At 36.8% G+C, this 16608-nt stretch overlaps 1 protein-coding gene across 2 annotated transcripts in view; it reads left to right on the forward strand.

Moving 5' to 3' along the window:
• The window catches only part of PGGT1B (protein geranylgeranyltransferase type I subunit beta), a 55880-nt gene that overhangs the window by 27145 nt on the left and 12127 nt on the right, over positions 1 to 16608 (forward strand). For both annotated transcript variants that reach the window (XR_002727804.1, XM_023197623.3), the window contains exons 6-7: positions 5329 to 5374; positions 14638 to 14822. Coding sequence is in view for 1 of the 2 variants with exons in the window: in XM_023197623.3 (XP_023053391.1) it covers positions 5329 to 5374; positions 14638 to 14822 (231 nt within the window). In the remaining variant the exon portion in view is untranslated. The remainder of the gene's footprint in view (positions 1 to 5328; positions 5375 to 14637; positions 14823 to 16608) is intronic.

Below are 16608 nucleotides of genomic sequence, written 5' to 3' on the forward strand. Positions count from 1 at the left end.
AATTGACTATGTAGGTTGTTTTTGCTGGTACATGAGGGCTGTATTATAGTGTATGTCTCATCTCTTTCGCCAACAATTTGTAAATGAGAGCATTAAGATTGCTTTTTAGGTAAATTGTGTATCAGAACACAATAAAGAAATAAAGTGCAGATTGACTCCTTAGCCATTAAAATTTAATATGATTTTATTTAAAGAAGCAGTATCTTTATAAGAAAGGGATTGGTCGACTTAAAAGAAAAAGAAGTAAAATCTGAAAGTCAAATATTGACAGCTTATTCTAGCAGGAGTTAGTAGAGAGTCCTGACAAGCAAACTGGAAGATTATGTTCTCTTTGGTAAGACTTTTTATTGGCATTAGTAAGGAAAGCTTAGTCTCAGCAGAACTATCCTTCGCTGTACTGTGCCATCTCTGTATAAAAGGAGAAATAAAACTACTGCTTCACAGGTTTATTATTTTCCAAATGAAGTGTTACATTTTATAGATGAGAATATTTTGAGGCTGTTAAAATATTTTAGGCTGTTAATTCAACTTTTTGTAGGTAGTATTTCAAAGTGAAAATGTTTGAGTTCCTAAAAAGAATGGAGCTGCGTTTAAGTGAATGTGTAACTGTGGATCAGATTTTTGTAGAATCTACAACAGCACAAATTTTAAAAAGCCTGTGGATACAGAAAGAAGAGACCATTAAAGGAGTTTTAAGAGGAAAAGAGATTTATGTTTGATAGGAGGGTGGGTGATAAGAATTTTTGGTATGAATGGTACAGAAGTAATACTGGCTTCTCAGTGCACTGTTTTTGGAGGTGCAGCAAGTTGATTTGCCCTATGTCTGCTCACTTGGTTAAGATGGCATATGCCAGAGTTTTCTCTGTGAAGTTAGTACTTTTCCCTTTGTAATTACTGAATTTCTTGTCACGGTGAGATATCTGGAGACTGTAAATATTCAGTGAGTCCCTAATCAAATTTTTAATCCAATAGTGTTGTTAGTATGCATTGAAGGTTTTCCAGCTCTCGCATCCTTCCTATAAATATCAGTTAAAATTCTACTGTTTGAAAAAACTTTCTCTTTGCCTTCATTTATTTCTTTACTTGTACTTACTTATTTATATCTCTATGGACTCTAGTTTCTAATTTTATTCAATGGGTTGTTATCTGTTACTGTCATTATTTTGATGCTCAGATTGCCCCAGATTAGGCCTGGGGGGAACCCCTTTGAGTAGGCTCTGTGCCCTTTTGACATGTTACCCTCATTCTTTGAAGACCTCCTTGCTTTCTGGCACAAGATATTCCAGGTTTATCTTCTGCTTTTCCATCCTCAGCTCTGGAATCATTCATTTCTTTGAGGAGCCTTGGTTATTCTTGTTGGAGGACAGAGTTTGGAAACTTGAATCTGGGTACTAGGTATGCTCATTGGTATTGAGATGTCATTACTTCTAGGCCTTTCTCAGGCAGAGATAGCAAATGTATGCATACATAGGCATCCCCTTACAGACACACACAATCTATGTTTCTATGTCTATTTATGTATCTATATATTAAAACCATGAATATCGTGATGCCTCAAATTTCAGTCTAACACCACAGGGCTCATTTTAACTTTCGTCCTTTCATTTGTGACTCCATTCTCTGAAAGTGACAAACAATCCTGGCTCCTATTACCTAGAATACATTGGTTCTTTTTGTTTTGAGTCAGAGGGCATATAGTCAGAATACTGTATTTAAGAAGTATTCCAGTTACTTATTTTATTTCCCTCCTTTAATATGGTTATGTTGTCTGCTTGAAATACAAGTAGGTTATTTGTTTGTCTTTGATTTCCATTTTAGGCTTTTCCTTCACTTTTAGCCCTCTCCTGCCCACAACTTTGTTGACTTTATTTATTTACTTAATATGTGAAAAATTAATTTGGTTCTTAACTTCAGAACTATACAGAAAGATACATACAGAGAAGTATGACCCCTTGCCCCTCACCCTCCCTGTCTTCCACCCTCTTCTTAACTCCCATACTTCACATCTTGTTCCCTGTCACCCTGTGGGTAACCATTCTCATTAGTTTTCAGTTTATCTTTCTTCCATTTCTTACTGATGAGAAGATACGTATATTTTTAATGCTTTTTCTTTCTTCATAAGGTACCATACCATACTCATTTTTCGCTGTTTGCTTTTATCACTTAACAATATAGCTTGGGAGAAAAACAAACAAACAAAAAACCACCAGTACAATGTGAAAATTACTCCTTTACAGTTCAGAGAGATTTTTCTCTTTTTCTTACAGTTTCCTATTATATTACTCCACTGTGTGAATGCACCATGGTTTTTTTCAGCAATTCTATATTTAGAGCATATATTTTGCAATTACAAATAATACTGTAATTAATCACTTTCTGCATATATATTTATATATTGTTATAGACACATCTTCAGAGTAAATTTCTGGTAGTGGAATTGCTTGATCAAAAGGTAAATGCATATGTAATTTTATTAGATATTTCCCATTTTCTCTCCAAAAAGAATAGACCAGTTTGTTTTCCCACCAATATAGGAGAGTGCCTGTTTTCACATAGACTCACCAATAAAAAGTGTTATACTTTCTTTGTTTTTACCTTTTTTCTGGTGGTGGAAAAATGATATTTCAGTGTACTTTTAATTTTGCTCCTCTCATGATTTTTCATTTTATTATTTATTTTATTATGAGTGTAATTGACCATTTTCTTAACTCGAGGGCCATACAAATTCAGACTGCAGGCCAGAGTTAGCCTTTGGGCCATTGCTGACCCCTAGTTCTAGTCCATTATTTTGCATTTGCTTTTTTTCTTCTTCTTCTTCTTTTTTTTTTTTTTTTTTTTTTTAAGGAATTCCATTTTAGTGTCTGTTCTTTTGTTTGCCTGACCTTCTTTTCAGCCATTTTCTCTTTGACCTTTTTGACTTATTTATCTCATTTTTATTCTCTTGGCTGTTTTCTGCTTTTTTCAGTGTCCCTTGTATTTTCATTTGAGATTATTCTTCCTTAGTCATCCTGTAATTTAGAATTTATTTCTTATTTTGTCTTTTTTTTCTATTTCTTTTCTAACACTATTTCTCTTTTTATTTCTGTTGTTTGTTCATCCTTTTTTATTTCCAAATGCTTGTTTAAGGATATGTATTTGAGTGTGGAGTGCTACATTACAGTTTTCTTCTGATTCATGCCTACTTCTTGGGAGTAGAGGCAGATTTTTATACACTTAGGTGTTTTCATTTCATTTGCTGTGTTTTCATCTCAGAGTTACTTTTGTATGTTAGTAATTTTATGGAGTTTTTTTTTTTTTTTTCTTGGAAGAATTCCTAGTTTAAGATTGTTCTCTTTGTTGTAATGAAGTATGCTTTCTTTAATGGGTGGCTTTTCTTTGTAGCTGGGATTGTTCCATGATTTTTATGGTAGGAAAACGGTTCTCTTTTGTTTCTCAGGTATCTGAATTTTGCTCTTTTGAGTTTTCCTTTATCACCTGATTTTCAAAGGGCTTCTCCCTCCATTTTTAACTGTCTTCACCAAAATTTGAGCCCTGCCACCTTGACTTGCACATTCTTTTAAGTGCCTTCCATATAGCCAGTGCTGTGTTTGCCAGGCCTCTTTCAGAATAGGCTATCCTCATTTTGCATGATAGTGCCATACTATAATGATAATACACAAGCTGAAATGATACACAGTGATTTTAATCATCAATGGGAAAAATTATGATTGTTTTGTGACCTTTAAAATTTTTGCCAAAACATTGAAAACTCTTCCTGTCAGTTATAAATGTATAATGTTTTAAATAGTAAAATCAGCATATAGTATACTGTAATGTTTTAAATAGTAAAATCTGTATATCGTATACTATAATTTTAAACATTGGAAATATTGAGAATATTGCCCTCTTCTCATTATATAAGTTATAAGATGGAGTCTTTTTCTGTGTGTAGGCAAATGATCACAATCTAAGTTTCTGTCAGCTTCCAACGTATGTTTTGTGTTTTCAGTGTTGTGAAACCTCTGAGAATTCCTTTTATGTGAAGTTTTTTTGCCCATAGCAGTTCTCTAGAACATCTTCATCTTTTTTTATCACAAGCCCTTCCCTTGCTTATAGATGTTTCACCTTCACTTAGTTCTTCTGACTGTATATCTAGAGTCTCAAACAGCAATATTATCAACTTCCCCGTAATAGCTATTTCTTCTGTAACTCTAATTTTAATTTCATACCCAGTGTTAATGCTTTTTATTTCTGTGCTGCACTTTCCTCTTTGTTGGCCAAGCCCCTCTTTCTGTTATGCCTTTTAATAAAACATCATGTGGGTTTCTCACTAAGAGACAAGGAGCACAACCACATCTGCTATCTGTGTGTGAACCGAGTAACATGTGCAATGACCAGTTCCTAACAGACTTTGAAAAAGGTGGTGTGATTGATCACTGCTCACGATGCACATCTCTTATTTATGTAGTGATTTGCAGACTGAAGAGCCAGGAACGGAGTTTTGTACTTTCTGCAATTACAGTTAATATGCTGCTGTGGTTACTGAAGTTTGTTGTGTTACTTAGCTAAACCATGGCAACTGGAATGTGTGCATAAGAGAACTGTGCAAAGTGAGAACTGCCTGTATTTCTCATATTTAGGGTAGACTTTCTCTTTTAGGCAGTGATTTTAGATCAATCTCGGAACTACTGTTAGCTCCCCTCCTCATGATTTTTCATAAATCACCCTTGCTCTCTACAAAGGTGTGTCAGAGTTGCAATAGATGGCTGGCTGGGGTTTGATGTTTCTTTTTCTGTAGACAGGCAATCTGAAGCTTGAGTGTGGCTTCTTGCTTTGCTAAGGTTTGAGTTTTCAAAGTTTTATTGTTCTTCTGTTTTGATTTTGGAGTGTATGTGGGGAGATTCAACTAATGGTACCCAGTAATGGCTGCCGTTATTCTCAGTGACCCCAGCCTGCCTCAGATAGACTTGTTTCATGTTTATAATGTTCTATCAGTGTGAAATCCTTACATTTTCCTCTGACTCATGCATACTTGCAATGATAAAGGAGTAAGGTTTGGAGCTTTTATTGAATAGAGATTGAATATGTAGATAACTTTGAACAATCTATTCTCAGAATGTGCCTAGTGTATGCGTTTAGTGATTTGGCTTGGTGAATAAGAAGACAAAATCAGGTATTTGAAAATGCCTAATTCTATTCTCCATGGGGAAAAAACGCGTATTTTGGAAGATATAAAGGAGAAATAAAATTAGAAGAGACCACAAACTTAGTGCAATGGCAACTTATTTATTCATTTATTATTATCATTATTATTTCCCTATTAAACTGAACAATGTTTTTCTTTTTCAGTCCTATGACAATGGACTGGCACAGGGAGCTGGACTTGAATCTCATGGTAAGACATCTTAAATAAGTGAACATGTAGTTTCTTTTGTTGCCTTAGACAACATCTTGGTGTCTTCAGTATGGAGAACCTCAGAAGTTTTTCTCAACCCTTGGTGCAGCATAATTTTCTTCTTTGTCACTTTCCTGATTCTCTTTTGACACCATTTTGTATATTTGAAGCCTCTTTGGTCAGTTATCATTCAGGTATTATTCAGGCTGGGATGTTCATATGATATTTTCTAGTAATCTATTCAGGTGTTAGCTGCATGAAAATATCTTGGGATTGTTTCTTGCTCTGTTGTTAGAAAACAACAAGTTTTCTTTGGCATAACTCTAAAAGGCTAGACCAAATATAGAATATTAAATATGAATGAACAAGTTCATGAAGAAATGAAAATTTTTATTTACCTTCCTTAATAAAATTATTAGTCATAATCATAAAACATTTTGCTGCGTAGCTTATATTCAGTGCAAACATTAATACAGTCTTTTCTTTCGTGTTTTTTTCCACTTTTGGAAGAACTAGAATAATGTGATAGTCACTAAGTTTGTCAGCACATCAATAGCCTGAGTTCTCTCAAGTTGAAATTTCCATTTGGAAATAAATAAGCTTCCATTCTTCTTTTCTAAAAAGGAAGAGGCCAGGTCGTGGAGCCTCTCTGAGTGAATTTCAGTTTCCTCCTCATCACAACAGTTTTCTGTGTGATTATTTGTTATCTCTATCCCTTTGCTAGCATAATGGAGCAGAAAGAACAGATCAGTGTTCTGGTCTCAGCCCTGACACCAACTGAGTGACCTGGGCTCCTCACTTAATTTCTCTAAGCGTTTCCTCATCAACAGAGTAGAAAAGATTGCATCTTTCTTTAGGATTGTTGTTAGGATTATAAGAGATATGGGGAAAAGTGATTTGTAAATCATAAAACCTGTATAAAAAGATATTTCTAACAAATATTCCTTAACCCCATAGCCTTATATATACTCTGGGATTTTGTCCTATCAAGTATTTCCTCCCCTTCTCACGTCTTCACTCCCTCCTTAAATTTAGGTAGTCGTAGACTATGTGTCTCTAAGGGGTATAGAGAACACTGTCCTGAAGCCATACTATAATTATGGCACCGTAGTTTTTGTATGTGCCTGAGTCTATGAGATGGAGGGTGGGAGGAGCTGGCAGTAACAATTATGTTACTAGTCGTCGCCACATGATCAAGAGGGATATAGTTATAGTTGTACAAAGAGGAAATCGGGTGGCTCTAAGAATTTCTGAGAAGACAGGATCTGGTGTTTACTACTGTAGGTGGTATTAATGTACACTCTGGCTGAGGAGTCACCTCACCTGTGATACAGTTGATATTCTTTCCAAGACATTGGGATTATATTCTCTGGAATATGAAACAGAGGGGCTTCCCAAACATGACACTGTCTAGTGAGTCCTGTCAGAAAAAAATCTTCCTGAGTTATACAAGTCATGATTTTGAATTGGTGTGACTTGAGTAGGCTGTACCCATTAGGATCATTAGTGATGGACTATAGTTCATGCCCCAAAGCTTGTATCTTCCCTCTATCTGTAACTTTGGCTTGGTAGATTTGAGGCCTGAAGCCTTAGAGGAAGGTCTTTTAATCAGAGTGTCACAGTGTATTTGTATATCTTAAATAGTTATTATACCAAAATAGAGCCCCTTCGGCCTTTGGAACAACCAAGCAGCACCTGGGTATCTGGAGTCCCTGATAAGGTTGTCTCTGGCCAGGAGCATCCTCCTCAGCATTACAGTGTGGCCTACAAATACCAAATATTTTCATTTTCTTTGTGTGCTATGAAGTTAGATAGGCTGGGAAGTGCTACCCTCAAGGATTTTGGTTTAGTTTTCTTTCCCCCTCTCATCACTATGGATACTAGCAAGTGAAATGTCTTTCTAAAAAGTCCTGCAATGTGGCCAGCCCATCAAGTCACTGTGTTTTCTCTTTTTCTTTTTTACTGTTACTGTCTTTGGAAAAGTGGTCCAAATGTACTATTCACCTTTCTTCACAAATGACTTGTTCTGTAATTCTCTGTGTAAGCCTTCAGGAACTTAGGAAGTTTGTCTTTGAAAGTCATGAGTGATCTGTATTTCAAATCCAATATCTTTTTCTCATTCCTCATCTTATATTTATTGAAGCATTTGAGCTATTAACCTCCCCCCTTCTTTCTTAAAACATCACATTCCACTTGTCCTACTTCCTCATGAATTAATTCTGGTTCCTTCACCATCTTTGTTTCTTCCTCTCATTTCTTTACCTCAGTTCAGCCTTCTTTTCTTTTGATAGTTCTTCCTAAATCTCAAGGCTTTTGTATGTGCTGTTCATTGTATGTAGAATCTTCCTCCATCATCCTCCACCCCCAGCATACACCTGGTTTTCTTTCACATCCTTCAGATCTTGGTTCAAGCTCCTGATTTAAAATTGCAAACCACCCAGATACACCTGCAATATTTATAACAGAATTCTGAACTAACTATACATATACATCCCATTCTCTAACCTCCTTACTAGATTTATTTTTCTTCATATCGTGTATTGTTTTATAAATGACCTATGTTTTATCTATTTGTTTTTTGTCTGCTGCTTCTCACTTAAACCTCATGAGAACAGAGATTTTTGCCTGTGTTACACACTGATGTGTCCTCTGCATCTGTAACATGCTTGGCACATAGTCGAACAAACTAACAGATGGTTCTTTATTCATTATCTCCGTGTTGATGGCACCCAAAACTGTGTTTCCCGACCTGTGCTGTTGCTTCTGTGCTGCACAGCCCCCTTTCCATTTGCTTGCCAGGCATCTTTCTCAATATGACTTCAGTATCTCAAACTGCATATTTTTAAAACCATCATTCTCCTCTTCAGCCTGTTGTTGCTATTCAGAACTAACGTAGATTTATTGATTTTTTTAAAATTTTTTTTTGGCCTGGGGGAATCCAGCAATCCAGAATTTTGAGTTTAATTTTAATCTCCTTTTCTATTTTTGTTTTTAATTTGCCAGTTACACCAGTTGTCGTCCATAAATTACCAATTTATAATCCCTGATCTACAGACTAAGAGGAAAATAATGTATTTATTAACCAGCTGCTGTGTGCCCACTACCATCTGATACTTTACATACAGTCTCATTGAATCCTCTTATCAACCCTCTGAGAACAGACATTTTTGTTTTAGAACTCAGAGAAGTAAAACCACTATGAGTACTAAAGAATAAAGGCTGTAATAGAAATATTTTATACACAATTGTGGAAGAAGATAAAAGGCGTAGTTGGAGGGTCAGGGAAGCTCATTAACAAGGCTCCTGAAGCAGTGGCACGGGGGGACAGCTCAGGCCATACAGGGAAGTCTAGAAAGCCAGACAAGTCACCTGCCAGATTGTGGATAAGTCTGTGAAGGGCTGGTGCTCCTTCACAGTATGTGGGCCTAACGTAACCACAGTAAGAGTAAGAAGAATCTGGATGCCAACTTTATAGCAGAATAAGGGCAAGCTGGACTTAGCACCACTGCCTTTGTTGCTTATCTCCTCTGACCATAACCAGGGGAATGAGTGCTACTTACCTTCCACCTTACAAGTCTCACACAGATTTCTCTAACTTTTGACCATACAGGGAAGTGGATCCTGGGAAACAGAATTCTAGCTTAGCCAAGTTGACACAGTACAAAACCACAATAATTACTGTTATTTCACTCAGAGAAGTCACTTGCTTAGTAGGCTCACATATCAGGTAAGTGTAATAACCCACTTTAAAACCCTGTGCTTGCTCAGTAATCTCATCCTGCCTGCATTTAAGTCCCTTAGTTTCTTTGTCTGTAATCTGATTTCAGTCTAACTTTGTAGACCCACATCTGAGTGACCCCTTCTATGCACTCTAGGTTGTAAGAAAACATACTCTCCAAACATTTATACGTGGCTTTTCACCTCTGGACGTTGCTAATATTCCTTTTCCTTTACTTGAAATGCTTCCTTTCCACCTGCTTCTGCTTGTTTCTCTTTTCATAACCGTCAGAGTTTAATCTATCTTTCTATACCTGGTTTCAGGGCTTCCAGTGTCACCTTCTCTGTAAAACATTTCATCATCTTTTGTCCCCCTTAGTTCTAAGCAGTATTTCCCTTTTCTGTATTCCCATAATACTTCATTCATGCCATTTTTATGGTACTTACCTCTGTTTATCTTTGCTGGATTGTAAGCTGGTCATTCATGTCTTATTCCATATGCCCTTGTACACTGCACTGTTTGATGAATTAGTTATTCTGTATTCCACTTTGCATCTCTTGCTTGGAAAGTTGAATTTGGAAGGTGTACTTCTGTTACAGTTTGTTATTAATTTAGTTTCTTCATGTGCCTTTCTCATTCCCCAATTTAAATATTATTTAATATATATTATATATATATTTTAATTCAACTACTGTTCTCCAGCTGTTGCTTAGCTTGGAGCCCATTTTTCTTGAAAATTAAACAGACATATTTTATCCTTTTAGGCCATGATCATCAAATGTAGTGATCTCTTTATCCCCATGATTCCCTTAAGATAGTACATGTTGAGTATCCCTTATCCAAAATACTTGAGTCCAGTAGTGTTTTGGATTATGGAATATTTGCATTATACTTACCAATTAAGCTTCCCTAATCTAGAAACCAGAAATTTGAAATGTTCCAGTGAACATTTCCTTTGAGTGTCATGCGGGCGCTCAAAAAGTTTCAGATTTGGGAGCATTTCAAATTTCAGAATGTTGGATTAGGGATGCTCGTCTTGTACAGTTTTAGGGTAAAATGTTCTTTTTGTTTTGGAAGAATTGAATTTTCCTGCTTTGTTAGAGATAAAACTATTCTCACTGCCCCCCCCCCCCCCCCACCACCAACTGAGGATTCATAGTGCAGAAGTTCAGATAAATTAATTTGGTTCCATGATTCTTTTAAAATATCTCTACTTCTTAATTATATAAAGATAAATGTTAAATCTAAATATTCAACGCCCTTGAATTTACTTCACTTGGCCAGGTATGGTGGCTCTGCCTGTAATCCCAGCACTTTGGGAGGCCAATGTGTGTGGATCACTTGAGATCAGGAGTTCCGGACCAGCCTGGCCAGCATGGTGAAACCCCATCTCTGCTAAAAATACAAAAAAAATTAGCCAAACGTGGTGGCACACACCTGTAATCCTAGCTACTTGGGAGGCAGAGGCACAAGAATCGCTTGAACCCAGGAGGCGGAGGTTGCAGTGAGCTGAGATCACGCCACTGCACTCCAGCCTGTCTCAAAAAAAAAAAAAAAAAAAATTACTTCACCTTTTTAATATGGTGTTTAATTGTGAAATGATGTGCTTATTTATGTGCCTGTTTATTTAATTTTCTACTTTAGCTATATGATTGTTGACTACCTTAAGTTTCAGAGGACATGGATTCTTTCTGATAACTTAGTGTATGCAAGTGCTAGGAGAATGTCTAAAACTGAACTGGAAAACCTGTGGGAGCAAAATAAGTTACAACTGTTACACTGTTAAAATATAAGTAGATCATGACATAACAGAGCTGAAATCAGGAACACCTCCTTTACCCTGCACTTGGTAGAATTGGGGTAGGTTAAGAGAGAGTCTCTACCTTCCATCTGTGATGTTTTATGACTGAGGTATTCTGCATATGCTAATTCTCCATGTAACTGAAGCACATCACGTAGGTGGCAAACTTTTAACCATTTCAGATGAAAATCTTTCTTATTCTTTTATTTGTATTTGCCTCAATATTCTTACTATTATCCTTAAAGTTTTGTTCATACTGTGTCTTCAACTAAGGCCTAATGAACACAGTTTCACCTTTTCTTGATGAACTCAAATCATTATAATAAAGAACAATTCTAGTATTGTACTTTTAATATAATGATATAATATGCTTGAAGTATTTTGAAGTGTGTACAAATCATTGATCTAATGACATTTAGCCCCAAAAAGATACTCCATTTTAGTTCTTGTGCCTGTTTTTAAATAGTATTTTGTAATCTACTTATTATCAAGATGTCACTTCTCTTTTCTTCCTGTTTTTATGTCTGCTTTAACACTCTTCTAACGTACTACTACTTTCTTTTTTTTTTTTTTTTTTTTAGACATAATCTCACTCTGTCGCCCAGGCTGGGGTGCAGTCAAGCGATCCTCCTACTGCCACCTTCCAAGTTGCTAGGACCACAGGTGAACACCACCACGCCTGACCAATTTTTTAAATATTTTTTTGTAGCGACAGGGTCTCCTTGTATTGCCCAGGCTGGTCTTGAACTCCTGAGCTCAAGTAGTTCTCTCACTTTGGCCTCCCAAAGTGGTGGGATTACAGGCATGAGCCACCGTGCCCAGCCTAACATACTAGTTTTTATACAGGGTTTTATAACTAGTTTTTTAGAGATTTGTGTAAAACAAGAAACTTTAGGAGCAACAGGCTTACTTGTTGGTAAATGAATGTTCGTTTAATCTTAGACTTTGTCAATGTTTCTGGCAACCCAGAGTCCAAACTTAACTTCTGTAGTTACTATTTTCAAAATCCGTTAGTTTGGACAAAGTAAAGAGTGTTTTTTCTTTGAGTTGTGCCAGCTTCCATTAAGTAGTCCTAATAGGTAGCTTGGAGAGTAATTCTTAATTGCCTCTTTTTACTTTTCAGGAGTTTTAAAGGTTACTTACTGTCTATTAGAGACTTTATATTTAATGATGTAATAACACTTGAAGTCGTGACTTGGTTCTGAAAGAAAAATTGAAACTAATGAATCATTTGAAAAGGAAATAAGATTAATAGTTGCTTAATAGAAATTATTTTAAAAGATTGTAATAAATTTTTTTAGCTTTTCTTTTGATTCACTCAAGACTAACATAGATGTCCCAGCTAATTCTGAAGATTAAATAGTTCCTAGCTGACAGTAACACTTCTTTTTTTTTTTTTTTTTTTGAGATGGAGTCTCGCTCTGTCGCCCAGGCTGGAGTGCAGTGGCCGGATCTCAACTCACTGCAAGCTCCGCCTCCCAGGTTTACGCCATTCTCCTGCCTCAGTCTCCGGAGTAGCTGGGACCACAGGCCCCCCGCCACCTCGCCCGGCTAGTTTTTTGTATTTTTAGTAGAGACGGGGTTTCACCGTGTTAGCCAGGATGGTCTCGATCTCCCGACCTCCTGATCCACCCGTCTCGGCCTCCCAAAGTGCTGGGATTACAGGCTTGAGCCACCGCGCCCGGCCAACACTTCTAATATGATAGCTACCTTGAGTTTTCTAGAGGGAATGCTCACCTTTCCTTTGCCAGAGAATACATTCAAGATTTGTAACACCAAAAGGATAGTTAAGGCATGAGATATATTAGGAACGAGACATTTAAATTGCTAAAATTAATAAAAATCACTAGGTGAAGTCAATAAATTGCAAGTATAGGTATTTTCAAATTGTTTGGAATTGACAACAAATAGTGCCAGCAAAAAGTGTTGTTTCTTTTCTTATATGGAAAAATACTGACTTTTCATTTCCTGAGGAAAGTACCTTTGTGAGTGTATTAATTAGTTTTCTGTCGCTGCTGTAACATTTTGGCACAAATATAGGGGCATAAAGCAACACAAATTTATTCTCTCCACTTCTGGCCAGAGCTATACATCTGTGTCTAAGCCTGAGCCGAGAATTACAGGGCTAAAATCAAGATGTCAACAGGGCTGGCTTCTTTCGCCAGCAGCGGCTCCAGGAAAGAATCTGTCCTTTGATTCTTCCCAGCTTCTAGTGGCTGCCGGCATTCCTTGCCTTTGGCTACAACACTCAAATCGCTGGCACCGTAGTTGCATTGCCACCTGGCAGAGGTACCCACTGCCACCTCTCTGTTAGTCTAATCTCCTTCTCTCCTCTTGTAATGACTCTTGGGAGTACAATTAGGGCCCACCTAGATAATACCAAATAATCTCCCCATTTCAAGATCATTTAACTTAATCACATTTGCAAAGCCTCTTTCTCCATATAAAGTAACATTCACAGGTTCCAGGGATTAGGACTTAAATATTGGGGAGGCGTTATTCAGCCTACGCTGTGGGTGTGGATACGTTTCGAAGTAATGCTGTGCATCTGCTTTCATGTTTGGTTTCTCTCTTTCCTACCACCCCCATCCCCCACCATTCTTTTCTTCCTTAAAATTCTTTTTTTTTTTTTTTTTTAATGTAAGTTCTAGGGTTCATGTGCACAACGTGCAGGTTTGTTACATTTGTATACATGTGCCATGTTGGTGTGCTGCACCCATTACCGCGTCATTTACATTAGGTATTTCTCCTAATGCTGCCCTCCCCCACCCCTCCACCCCACGACAGGACCCAGTGTGTGATGTTCCCCACCCCGAGTCCAAGTGTTCTCATTGTTCAGTTCCCACCTATGAGTGAGAACATGCGGTGTTTGGTTTTCTGTTCTTGCGATAGTTTGCTGAGAATGATGGTTTCCAGCTGCATCCATGTCCCTACAAAGGACGCAAACTCATCCTTTCTTATGGCTGCATAGTATTCCATGGTGTATATGTGCCACATTTTCTTAATCCAGTCTGTCACTGATGGACATTTGGGTTGATTCCAAGTCTTTGCCATTGTGAATAGTGCCGCAATAAACATACGTGTGCATGTGTCTTTGTAGTAGCATGATTTATAATCCTTTGGGTATATGCCCAGTAATGGGATGGCTGGGTCAAATGGTACATCTAGTTCTAGATCCTTGAGAAATCACCACACTGTCGTCCACAATGGTTGAACTAGTAAATAGGAACACTTTTACACTGTTGGTGGGACTGTAAACTACTTCCTTAAAATTCTTAGCTGACTAGTTGTAATATCTGTATATCAGCTTGTAACTTGTTTACGTTATGTGTGAAAACTTGTCTGTAGCTTAGGGCTGATGGAACCTCAATTCATCAGCAATATACTGTCTTTAAGGGACTTAAAAATCAGTCTCAGGTGATTGGGTTCTGGACAGGGAGTTACTAGTCCCAGATTTTAGTTCCAAATCTACCATTAACCGTGTAATTTTAAACAAGTCCCTTAATCTTGTTCCAAGTCTTTTTTCCTAAGTAAAATGTTTCTTACAGCTTTATATTATTCTCTGTTTTATCAAATATTGAAGACTTGTGTATAGTGGTTATTTTAAAATCTCATCTTTTAAATTTAAATTTTATTTCACTATTTTCTAGAATTATGTGGCCACTTTTTCCCCTCAAACATTTTGTACTATTTTCATAAGCATCTAATTTGAAGTTTTAAACATTGTGTGGTTTTGATTAACAGGAGGATCTACTTTTTGTGGCATTGCCTCACTATGTCTGATGGGTAAACTAGAAGAAGTTTTTTCAGAAAAAGAGTTGAACAGAATAAAGAGGTGGTGTATAATGAGGCAACAAAATGGTTATCATGGAAGACCTAATAAGCCTGTAGACACCTGTTATTCTTTTTGGGTGGGAGCAACTCTAAAGGTAAGAGAAATAATAAAAAATGAGAAACCTATATTCTGTGTTCATATAAATTGTGCTAAAAAGTTTTGGTCTTTGTAATGTGTATTAAATATTGTTAGGTTTAGGGTACTGGATTTTCTCTTTTGCTCTGCCAAAGCTGGTCTTTCTATGGTTTTTCCATAGAATTCAATGATCTCTTGTGCTGCTTGAAAATTTTCATTCTTAGAAAACTCAGGTAACTCAGAACTTGAGTTTTATGCCTACTTAAACCTTACATAGAACATATTAAATACTTACTTTCTTGTAGATGTAAGGTAATAAAAAACTTGTAACTGGAACTGACTAGTTCATGTAAATCAGGAATCTGTCTGAAAATGATGCCAGCAAAGGTTTTATGGGAAGGTGTTAATCTGAAAAGACAAACCATGGGTCATTTCTTCAAAAACCATGTAAGGACTTTTTTTATTATTTATTTGTTTAAACCTTCTGAAACTCATCAATTGACATGCCAGCACATTTTTTCCCATCTCTACTACCTTTTAATATACCTAATTCTGTAAGGTTACTTATTCACTAAATACATACAAGTTTTCTCTATTTTAAAGTTGCCTTTTCATCTTTAAGAATTGTTGCTGGGCGCGGTGGCTCAAGCCTGTAATCCCAGCACTTTGGGAGGCCGAGATGGGCAGATCACAAGGTCAGGAGATCGAGACCATCCTGGCTAACACGGTGAAACCCCGTCTCTACTAAAAATACAAAAAACGAGCCGGGCGAGGTGGCGGCGCCTGTAGTCCCAGCTACTCGGGAGGCTGAGGCAGGAGAATGGCGGGAACCCGGGAGGCGGAGCTTGCAGTGAGCTGAGATCCGGCCACTGCACTCCAGCCTGGGTGACAGAGCAAGACGCCGTCTCAAAAAAAAAAAAAAAGAATTGTCACCTTGTTCTGATATTCTGCAATTTAACAGGAATCTGTTAGAGGAGTCCATGTTTATCTACTCTATGATATCCTAATTTTTTCTCTTAAATTTTATGTATAAGTTTGAAAAACATTGGGAAAAGAATGATTTAAAATGATGACAGTAGTCTCCCTGTCTCTCCTCACTTGTAGTACCATTTCTCAGGTTCATCATTTCAATTTTTTTTTGACTGTGGGAAATTTCAAGCATATGCAAAAGCAGGGAGAATGGTGTAATGAACACCCATGTGTCCATCAACCATCTCAACAATTATCAACCCAAAGCTATCCTTTCTTCATCTATACTCTAACTAATTCCCTTCTATTCACTGAATTATTTTAAAGCAGACCCCAGATAGCATTTTTTATATTTTCTGGAAATTTTTAAATGTAATCTCTAAATGAAAATAACTTTTTTAAAAAAACCAGAGCCTTAGTGACATCACATCTAAACAATTAGCCATAATTGCTTATTATCATTAAATATCCAGTGATTTCCTATTGTATCACATATATTTCCTATTGTATCACACCAAGAGGCATGTAATATCCAATTCTCTCTCCTTTTAATTAGAGCTCCAGAGTTGAAAATATTCATAGCACATTATACTTATCACTTTAAACATTTGTAAGTTTGCAATTCACTAGTATTAATTCAATTTACAATGTTGTGTAATCGTCACTACCATGCAAAACTTTTTCATTTTAACCACCATAAATCCTGTACACATTAAACAATAATTCCCTATTCTTCTTTCCCCTCAGCCTGGTAACCTCTACTCTACTCTCTGTCACTGTGAATTTGTCTATTCTAGGTACCTCATATAGGTGAAATCATACAATATTTGTCCTTC

The sequence above is a fragment of the Piliocolobus tephrosceles genome, chromosome 4 (genome assembly GCF_002776525.5).
Source record: "Piliocolobus tephrosceles isolate RC106 chromosome 4, ASM277652v3, whole genome shotgun sequence".
Lineage (NCBI taxonomy): Eukaryota > Metazoa > Chordata > Mammalia > Primates > Cercopithecidae > Piliocolobus > Piliocolobus tephrosceles.